This window comes from Amblyraja radiata, chromosome 28, assembly GCF_010909765.2.
Source record: "Amblyraja radiata isolate CabotCenter1 chromosome 28, sAmbRad1.1.pri, whole genome shotgun sequence".
In the NCBI taxonomy this organism is placed as follows: Eukaryota; Metazoa; Chordata; class Chondrichthyes; order Rajiformes; family Rajidae; genus Amblyraja; species Amblyraja radiata.
Window position 1 is genome coordinate 5,151,579 of NC_045983.1, and position 11,098 is coordinate 5,162,676.

At 48.6% G+C, this 11,098-nt stretch overlaps 1 protein-coding gene across 1 annotated transcript in view; it reads left to right on the forward strand.

The window, feature by feature from the left end:
- The window catches only part of ccdc92b (coiled-coil domain containing 92B), a 50,888-nt gene extending 40,577 nt beyond the window's left edge, over positions 1–10,311 (forward strand). Inside the window, exon 4 of the mRNA XM_033045640.1 lies at positions 8,957–10,311. Within this exon, the coding sequence (XP_032901531.1) occupies positions 8,957–9,645 (689 nt within the window). The 3' untranslated portion in view covers positions 9,646–10,311. The remainder of the gene's footprint in view (positions 1–8,956) is intronic.
- The last annotated feature ends 787 nt before the right edge of the window (positions 10,312–11,098 follow it).

The window sequence follows — 11,098 nt, forward strand, 5'->3', positions numbered from 1 at the left end:
CCTGTCACACAAAGAGCTTCTCCAGCTCCTGTGCCTTATGAACATGAACTATAGCCGGTTTAGTTTAGTTTAGAGATACAGCACGGAAACGGGCCCTTCATATTAACATTACCCGACACACGCACTAGGGGCAATTTACACATACACAAGCCAAGTAACCTACAAACCTGCACGTCGTTGGAGTGTGGGAGGAAACTGAAGAAAACCTACACGGTCACGGGGAGAACGAGCAAACTCCGTACAGACAGCACCCGCAGTCGGGATCGAACCTGGGTCTCCGGCGCTGCAAGCGCTGTAAGGCAGCAACTCTACCGCTGCGCCACCTTGTGGGTGCCCAGGGCAATACAACCCCTTGTCAACAGTATTGAATCCCATCACCTGCTCTGCACCCCACTACTGATTGATGGACCTTGCTGTGTACAAAATGGCTGCTGTTTCATCTACCCTTCTGACTTTCGTCTGCGAAGCACTTTAAGATTCTCTTTCCCCCACCCCCAACCCTACTGAGGTATTCAAAGATGTTTTCTTTTTGTTTAGAGACAGCGCAGAAACAGGCCCCATTGAGACCGCACCGACCAGCGATCACCCTGCAGACTAACAGAATCCCACACACTAGGGACATTTTACAATTTCACCGAAGCCAATTAACCTCCAAACCCGTACACCTTTGGAGTGTGGGAGGAAAGCAGAGCACCCAGGGACAACCCACGCAGGTCACGGGGAGAACGTACAAACTCTGTGCAGACAGCAACCGTAGTCAGGATGGAACCGGGGTCTCTGGCGCTGTGAGGCAGCAACTCTAACGCTGCGCCACCGTGCCGCCTTAAGCGAATGTGAAGGGCCTGTCCCACTGTACAAGATAATTCAAGAGTTCTCCCGAGTTTCCCCTGATTCGAACTCGGAGAAATACGGTAATAGCCACTTTGTAGGTACTCGGGGCTCTCGTGGACATTTTCCACTGTATTGAAAAAACTTCACGAGTTTCCGCGTTTCCCGAGTACCTGCTGTTACCGTTACGAGCCGCTACGAGACATCTACGAGCTCCGACGTAGCCGCTACGTACATGCTACGTACTTACCACGAGTTTGATTTATTTTAAATACCTCGTACAGTGGGACAGGCCCTTTAATCTGGTTCACTGGAGCTGTGTGTGGTAGATTTTAATGCTTCTCTGCAAAAGTTGAACAGAGGGAAGAGACAACAATGAAACATCCACTATCCCCCAGATGATGGTGCTGATCCAATTATACCTGGAAAAACAGTACCCAGCAGTGAAATTAGATAACAGAGTCTAGGGAGAAACCTCGTCATCGATTAGTCTCAGCGATGCAACTCATAACTTTCACAATAATTAACAAGTGGGCCTTATCGTGGCGCAGCTGGTAGAGATGCTGCCTCACAGCGCCAGAGATCCGGGTTCCATCCTGACTTGGCTACTGTCTGCCAGTGTGGAGTTTGCACGTTCTCCCTGTGACCGTGTGGGTTTCCTCTCGGTGCTCCGGTCTCCTCCCACATCCCATAGCCGTTTGGTTAACTCAGGTTGTAGGTTGATTGGATCCTACAAAATTGCCCCCCAGTGTGTAGGGAGTGGATGAGACAGTGGGATAGCATAGAACTAGTGGAACGGTGATCAATGGTCGGCATGGACTCAGCGGGCCGAAGGGCCTATTGCTATGCTGCATCCTTCCACAACGTGGATTCATGGTACACTTCCCCTGATGGTTTTAAAGGAACAGTAACTGGTTTGTAGGCTAATTGGCTGGGTAAAATTGAAATTGTCCCTAGTGTGTGTAGGATAGCGTTAGTGTGCTCCGCCATTCAATCATATAACAATTATAGCACGGAAACAGGCCATCTCGGCCCTTCTATAACCCTCCATTCCTTTCCCGTCCATATACCTATCCAATTTATTTTTAAATGATAAAATCGAACCTGCCTCCACCACTTCCACTGGAAGCTCATTCCACACAGCTACCACTCTCTGAGTAAAGAAGTTCCCCCTCATGTTACCCCTAAACTTCTGTCCCTTAATTCTCAAATCATGTCCTCTTGTTTGAATCTTCCCTACTCTCAATGGAAAAAGCTTATCCACGTCAACTCTGTCTATCCCTCTCATAATTTTAAAGACCTCTATCAAGTCCCCCCTTAACCTTCTGCGCTCCAAAGAATAAAGACTTAACTTGTTCAACCTTTCTCTGTAACTTAGGTGCTGAAACCCAGGCAACATTCTAGTAAATCTCCTCTGTACTCTCTCTATTTTGTAGACTATGGCTGTTTTGTTGACTATGACTATAGATCATGACTGATCTATCTCTCCCTCATAACCCCATTCTCCTGCCTTCTCCCCATAACCCATGACCCATAATCAAGAATCTATCTATCTCTGTTTTAAACATATCCACTGACTTGGCCTCCAAAGAATTCCACAGATTCACCACCCTCAGACTAAAGAAATTTCTCCTCATCTCATTCCTAAAAGATCGTCCTTTAATACTGAGGCTATGACCTCTAGCCCTAGACTCTCCCACTAGTGGAAACATCCTCTCCACATCCACACTTCTGGGTTAATCCTAGTAAGGATTTCCCCTTGTGCCCACTGGGTACAGATACAGAGCGGAAACAGGCCCTTCGGCCCACCAGGTCCGTGCTGACCAGCGATCACCCTGTACACTAACACTATCCTAAACACTAGGGACAATTTGCAATTTTACCAAAGCCAATTAACCTACATACTTAATACGACAGCATCTTTCCTTGAGTGCACGACTGCTTCTTGGCATGAGGTATTGTTCCAGCTAAATATAAAAACACTGAGAGGATGAGTTGTTGTCAGGTATTCTAATCCTTTTACTGAGAAATTGGAGCAGGGACAAACCTGTTCGTCTTTGGAGTGCAGGAGGAAACCGGAGCACCCGGAGAAAACCCACGCGATCACAGGGATAACATGCAAACTCCGCACAGACAGCACCCGTGGTCAGGATCGAACCCGGGTCTCTGGCGCTGTGAGGCAGCAACTCTACCGCAGCGCCACCCTCTGTGATCTGAGCTGTTCACTGCTCCCATTGGATCAAATGTGCAAAGTGTAAACACGGAAGCCATGCTTTGTCGTGAAGCCAAGTTATTGTGGCAACTCGTTTCCTAAACGCTTCTTATTCCGTTCCAGCCCTCTATTCCTCAGCATTCCTCGAGATGTCCGGCTCCACTCTGTCACAGGAGGCCTCTCCCTAACCTTAAGATAGAAGGTCATCCTTCCCTCGGCCCCTCCCACCTCAATTCCCTACTCTGGCTTCACAATTCACTCCACTTCGGCCCTTAGATCACACTTTTCAATAGACATTAGGTGCAGGAGTAGGCTATTCGGCCCTTCGAGCCAACACCGCCATTTAATGTGATCATGTCTAATCATCCCCAATCAGTACCCCGTTCCTGCCTTCTCCCCATATCCCCTGACTCTGCTATTTTTAAGAGCCCTATCTAGCTCTCTCTTGAAAGCATCCAGAGAACCGGCCTCCCCCGCCCTCTGAGGCAGAGAATCCCACAGACTCACCGCTCTCTGTGAGAAAAAGTGTTTCCTCGTCTCCGTTCTAAATGGCTTACTCCTTATTCTTAAACTGTGGCCCCTGGTTCTGGACTCCCCCAACATCGGGAACATGTTTCCTGCCTCTAGCGTGTCCAAACCCTTAACAATCTTATATGTTTCAATGAGATATCCTCTCATCTCAACTCCAGAGTATACAAGTCCAGCTGCTCCATTCTCTCAGCATATGACAGTCCCGCCATCCCGGGAATTTTCGCCTCTTCATCTCTGGCCTTTATCCAACCATCTACCTATTAAAAATTCTCCCTCACCTGTATCCACCTATCACTCGCCAGGATTGTCCTGCCCCCACCTCTCCTGCAGCTTTACCCTCCCCCCCCATCACAATGGCCAAGCTGGGCTGAAGGGCCTGTATCTACGCTGTATGACTCCAATCAGTCTGAAGACGTCACCTTTCCATCCACTGTCAGAGTGAGGAAACACACTAATTGGAGGAACAGCATGTCATATTTTGCTTGGGCAGCTTACAGACCAGCGGTATGAATATTGATTTATTTAATTGCAAGCAATCCCTGCATTTCCTTTCTCTCCCCCCACCACCCTAATCATCCTACAAGTTCCACTGTTCACATCCTTGTATCCCTTCATTGCCACCTCTTCCCCAGCCAACAATGGGTCATTGTGGGCTCCACCCTTCCTTGGTCGTCTGTTGCTGGGTCCTGCTTTGTCCCGGCCTTTTCCTACCTCCTGTCCCACCCCTTCCCCTCTACTTTCAGCATGAAGAAGGGTCCCGACCCAAAATAATTCTCCTCATCTCCTTCCTGAAAGAACGTCCTATAATTCTGAGGCTACAGTATGACCTCTAGTCCTAGACTCCCCCACTAGTGGAAACATCCTCTCTACAACCGCTCGTCTGGATGTCCCGACCCTCCAGAGTTCTCCAGAGATGCTGCCTGACCCGCTGAGTTACCCCAGCACTTTATGTCCTTTTTTCACATATTTATCTTCAATATGCACACACCAATCGAAAATTATGCGAGCTGTTCTGTGCTTCTAGGATTTCACACGATACGTAAGGGTTATCAGAATGAACAGGATAAATATTGCTGCCTTGACTAAAATTCCTTTTCCACCATAAGACCCATGAAACAGTGCACGGCCAAGGATTTATGTGTACCTGAAGCATTTTATTCATAGCTATCTATTTCTGTGAGCACTCAGGGGAAATCTCGCTTAATTCGTTAACCAAAAAACAAAAGATTACAAAGTTGAAACAAGGAACTGGGAAACAAAGAAGAGGGCGGCACGGTGGCGCAGCGGTAGAGTTTCTGCCTCACAGCGCCAAGGACCCGGGTTCGATCCTGGCTATGGGTGCTTGTCTGTACGTCCGTCCCCGTGACCTGAGTGGGTTTTCCCCCAGATCTTCGGTTTCCTCCCAAACTCCAAAGAGGTGCAGGTTTGGAGGTAAATCTAAAAATTGTGCCCAGTGTAGGATAATGTCAATGTTCGGGGATCGCTGGTCAGTGCGGACTCGGTGGGCCGAAGGGCCTGTTTCCGCGCTGTTTCTCTAAACCAAACTAAACTAGTCTGAGGTATGAACTGAACTAAATTTAATTGAAAGATACAGCGGTAGACCCTGGTGCCAGAGGCCCAGGTTCGATCCTGACTACGGGTGCTGTCTGTACGGAGTGTATACGTTCTCCCTGTGACCGCGTGGGTTTCCTCCTGGTGTTCCGGTTTCCTCTCACACTCCAAAGCCGTGCAGGTTTGTAGGTTAAGTGGCCTCTGTAAATTGCCCCTAGTAGGATAGACCAAGTGCGCAGGTGATTGCTGGTCGGCGAGGACTCGGTGGGCCACGCTGCATCTCCAAACTAAAATAAACCAACACTGAAATGTCACAGTCATGTCTGTGGGTTGGGTCCTCTTTGTTTACCAACAAGTTGGGTCAGGATTCGTCGATAAATATTAATAATCAGTCAATCGTTTGGGATGTAGGAGGAGACCGGAGCACCCGGACAAAACCCGCGCAGTCACGGGGAGAACGTGCAAACTCCACACGGACAGCAGCCGAGGTCAGGATCGAAGCGGGGTCTCTGGCGCCGCGAGGCAGCAGCTCTGCTAACACTCTGCCACTAAAAAATCCACTTTGGATTTAGGGAGAGTGAAATAAGGGCAGAATGGGAGGAAAAATAAGAAAGACTGAGCAAAGAATGCCCGAGGTTTTAACAGGAGCTAGTAGAAGAAGTCAAGTGACATTTGATAGCAGCAATTCATCGCCTCAGACAGCAACTTCCTTCACCTTGAAGAGAGGCAACACAATTATCACACGCTGACCTATTTAGGTTTTGATATATGAATCTACTCATAAAGGGTTCTCTGTGAATTTATCAACATCGAACTTACACAAAGCAGGCAGCAGAGCCACTGTCTTACAGCGCCAGAGACCCAGGTTCGATCCCGACTATGGGTGCTGCCTGAACAGAGTTTGCACGTTCTCCCCGTGACCTTTTTCACTGTGTGAAACACTTTTTCTCACAGAGAGTTGTGAGTCTGTGGAATTCTCTGCCTCAGAGGGCGGTGGAGGCCGGTTCTCTGGATACTTTCAAGGGAGAGCTAGATAGGGCTCTTAAAGATAGCGGAGTCAGGGGATATGGGGAGAAGGCAGGAACTGATTGGGGATGATCAGCCATGATCACATTGAATGGCGGTGCTGGCTCGAAGGGCCGAATGGCCTACTCCTGCACCTATTGCCTATTGGCCTGAGTGGGTTATATCCGAGATCTTCGGCTTCTTCCCACACTCCAAAGACGTGCAGGTTTGTAGGTTAATTAGCTTGGCGTTAATGTAGATTGTCTCTGGTGTGTGTAGGATAGCGTTAATTATGCAGGAATCGCTGGTCGGTGCGGACTCGGTGGGCCAAAGGTCTTGTTTCCGCGCTGTATCTCTAAACTAAACTAAACTGAACAAAAAAACAAACATGAGTGAGAAGGAACTGCAGATGCTGGTTTAAACCGACGATAGACACAAAAAGCTGGAGTAACTCAGCGGGACAGGCAGCAACTCTGGAGAGAAGGAATGGGTGACGTTTCGAGCCGAGACCCTTCTTCAGACACGGAGGTGGCAGAGGGATTGATACGTCCAAGCTGATTGATGGGAGCCCAGTCTGCACTCGAACGCACAGTGGACTGCACAGTTTGTTTTAGAAATCTAGAAGTCTAGAAATTCTTTTTTTTAGAAATTTTAGAAGTCTAGAAATCAACTTTCATGTCTAGGACTACATGAAATTTTGCACGGATTTAAATAAAATATAATTGAGAAGGAAGTCATAACTCGTCAGTGCCAAAAGTTGCACATTAAATAATTAAACTGATTAGAAAATTAGATCAAAAATGTAAGCACCATCTAGTGTCCAATGCCCATATTACACAATGGGGAGCCTATTTCCGTGTTGCAGTCTATTTAAACCATATATTATGGACTTGTGACTATGACTGTAATCATATATAATTATATTATATAAATATAATAGAATTAATATAATTGTGTGGGTATTTTGAATGAGACTGCCTCAGAGGTCCGGCTCCTGAACCAGCCTAATTAGTGGGTGAGGGCAGTCCCTGTGGGTTCCCCCGTTTACTGAACCCCACTGACTGCCAGTGTGCAGAGTGGGGATCACGGCCATAGTGGGACTGGGACAGTGCCAGGCTGGGGGAAGGCTAAGGCATCTTCCACTGACAAGAAAATGCCTAACCCTAACCCTAACTCGCCCCCCCTTCCAGAACTGCCCACGGCTGGAGCTGGAGCTGGAGCTGGAGCCGCTTTTGGACCGGCTGCGGGCTCCGTACGTGTCCACCTCGGCCAGCATGCCCTTCTGGTAGTGATGATGGTGGGGAGCAGCACTGCCCTACACGCCGCCCGGGCTGCCTTCAGCACCCCCATAGCACCGGCTCCATCAGACCACCCGCATGTTTGCTGCAACACCGGCCTACCGACAGCCCGACCGACCACTCTCACCACTCACCAGCGGCCCGACAGCCCGACCGATCCTCCACAGCATCCATAGTGGCAATGTTACAACATTTTGAGATTTTAAAAATCAAGTCTGCAATTTATCCCATCAGATAAAGCACAAAAATAAGTTTAATTTGACACCTAATTCACTTTCATATCTTCAGTATTAAAAAAAATTTGGCCATTTTCATACTCGGAAATTAGTATCTTGTTCCCTATTGATTTTCCATTGACTTAACACAAAAGCTGTGATCGAGGACAGTGAATTGGCCATAACTTTATTAAAAATTTAAGAGAACTGAAAGACATTTTCAGTTATTATAAATTGAAGCATTCTGAAACATATATGAAACAATCTTACTTGGATGACCTGAAATTAAAGCATATAATGAGTTAGTTACCCAATTGTAGCTAATTCCAAACTTCAATTACTAGATCTAAACATCTATCCATTTCTTAAGAAAAGATTAACATTTTTAAATAGCCTAAGTGTCCAAATAACATTCACAAAGAATTCACAATAAAACATGATTTTTAAATCTCATTTACATTAAATATAGGCCAAATGGAAGGAATTTAGTGTTCAATTGCTGTAAATTAATGGCCATTTAAATCAGCTTTCGAGTGGGATCCTGTGGAACTCTGTGGCACGCGCTGGTTTGGAACATTCCCATTGCGGTGGATTTGTACCCCATATGCCCAGAAAAATACTGCGGGATTTAATGGGGCCCCAAATTAGCTACTCTCAACATAAAACTTTGTATAAAGGGATCTTAAGAAGCCCTTTTTAATGTAAAAATAAACAACCTACCTTCCGTTGTCCCCTGTATGAGATCCGTCCCGTTGTCGGTGGTCGCGGGTTTAGAGGATAATTTTTAACCTACTATAACAATTAAATTAATCAATTAAGTTTAAAAATAGCTGCAGCGAATGAACCTCGCAGCGATTTTTCATCAGCAACTAAGTAGGCTGAACAACCTCGATTTGAATAGCCTAGGGAAAATCGCGTTTTAAACCCGCCCCCCTCTCAACGGTGCCAAAATCGCGCACGTGGGCAGGGACAGATCTGCAGCCCCGCTGAAGGTAGGTTTTGCAACATACCTATCCATAGGCCTACCGACAAGCCTGACCGACAGACTGACCCTAACCCTAACACTGGATTTGTTATTTATCATTTTTACTTAACAGTTCACATCATAACGTTATAAAGATAAATCAATTTAAAAGCAAAATGATCAGCAAGGTTAGCATTACCTTTATTCCTTGGAAACCTTGTTATTGTTTTGATGTAATGAAGAGACAGCCATGATCCCTCTCACTCTCCAACTCTCTCTCCATCTCCCCCTCTCCTTCCTTCCCTCCATCTCTCTCTCTCTCCCTCTCCCACGTTCTCCCTTTCCCCTGCAGCAGCAGAGAGTGAGGTAGTGCTAGACTGCGGGCCGCTGGAGCAGCTGCTGCAGGAGAGGGAGCAGCGTAACACGGCACTGCGAAGGGAGCTGCAGCGCAAGGAGTCGCTGATCGGGGCGCTGGAGGGGAGCATGCGGAGGCGGGAGCGCCTCTTCCTGGACGAGCTGAAGCGCCGGAGCCACCGCATGGCGGTGCTGAGCAGCGAGCTGCAGCGCCAGTCGGAGGCGGCTGCCGGACTCACCCTCCAGCTGCACAACGTCAAGCTCAGGCTGGGCGTCTCCCGGCCCCCTGACCTTCCTCCCGACAGAGCCATCCCCTCCTCCCCCGTCTACACGCTGAAGAAGACCCACAAACTCCACTGCAGAGCGCCCGCCACCGTCTGTGGCAACAGCGGCGGAGGCAGCAGAGCTCCAGGCAGAAGCTGCAACCAGCAGAGAAACCTCCCTGGCTGGGACGCCATGCCTGACCCTGCCTTATTCCTGCAGGCGAGACGACACCATCCCCACCCACAACCCCATCCCCATCTCCAGCCCCGGCCCCACCCCTCCATCTCAGACCACAGCAGCTGGAAACCACCCAGAACTCCAACCCAAGGAGCCTCAAAACCCTTGGACCTTCTGGGACCTCCAGCAGATACGGAGATCCCCCTCACCGACGACGACAGCAACGGAGAAGACCCCCAGAAGTGACCGGAGGTCCCCTCTTCTTTATTGTTTGGTGATTTGGAGACCAAGGGGGGGGGGAGGCGGAGAGAACTTCCTCAAGAAGGTTAAAAGGGCACCTCAGGAGGTGACCCTCGTGGTGGACAATGAGAGTTGCGGAGTCCTTGACTGTGTGGGCCAGCTGGGTAGATACCCCCAGTGTATCCTCTCCAGTGGAGTCAACGTTCTTCATCTCCAGGCTTGACTTTGCCCTGGACCTTCTCCCTCGACCTCAACCTCAACGCTGCCCTGGGTCAAACACAACCAAAGGGATGGGGAGTGTAAGAACAGCCTCGTCTGAGGTGGTACAACCCAAGCTGGCAGATCCTGCACAGCTCTGACACTTAGGAACTGCAGACGCTGAAATCCTGAGCCAAACTCAAAGTGCTGGGTTTATAGGCTAAATTTCCCCTGGTGTGTATGGAGTGGATGACAAAGTGGGATAATGTTGAACTAGTGTGAACGGGTGATCGATGGTCAGCATGGATTCGGTGGGCCGAAGGGCCTTCTTCTACACTAAACTAAACTTGATACAACAATTGGCTTTTGGATTCACAGTGGCGCAGCGGGTAGAGCCGCTGCCTCACAGCGCCAGAGACCCGGGTTCAATCCTGACCTCGGGTGCTGTCTGTGTGTGGAGTTTGCACATTATCCCTGGGATCACGTGGGTTTCCTCCTGGTGCTCCGGTTTCCTCCCACTTTCCAAATAGGTGCAAGTTTGTAGGTTAATTGGCCCTCGGTAAATTGGCCCTAGTGTGTAGGATGTGAAAGTGGGATAGCATGGAACTAGCGTGTCGGTGTGGACTCGGTGGGCTGAATGGCCTGTTTCCACATTGTAGCTTAGCTTAGAGATACAGTGCGGAAACAGGTCCTTCAGCCGACCAGCGATCGCTGCACACTTGCACTATCCTATACACACTGGGGACAATTTACTAAGCCAATTAGCCTGCAAACCTGTACATCTTTGGAGTGTGGGAGGAAACCAAAGTACTCGGAAAACCCCCCCCAGAGGTCACGGGAAGAAGGCAGGAGAACGTGGTTGAGAGGGAAAGATAGATCAGCCATGGTTGAATGGCGGAGTAGACTTGATGGGCCGAATGGCCAAATTCTGCTCCTATAACTTATGAACCTCTGACCCAAAACGTCGACTGTCAATTGAATTGCCCTCCGCGGAGACAGCCTGACCCGCCAAGTTCTTCCAACACTTTTCTTTGTTGTTTTGCTGAAAGTATTGCAGCGCTTCTTGTTCAAGATAGGGGGGGGGGGGGGAGGTGGGCGCTGAATCACTAATTCATTAATTTATTTATTGAAACATATCAGCTGGTGACTAATAAACCTTTGAAAATATTAAAATACCACAAACAAAAAAAATCAGATTCCAGTGTTACAAAGATTCTGACCACACGGTGGCGCAGCGGTAGAGTTGCTGCCTCACAGCGCC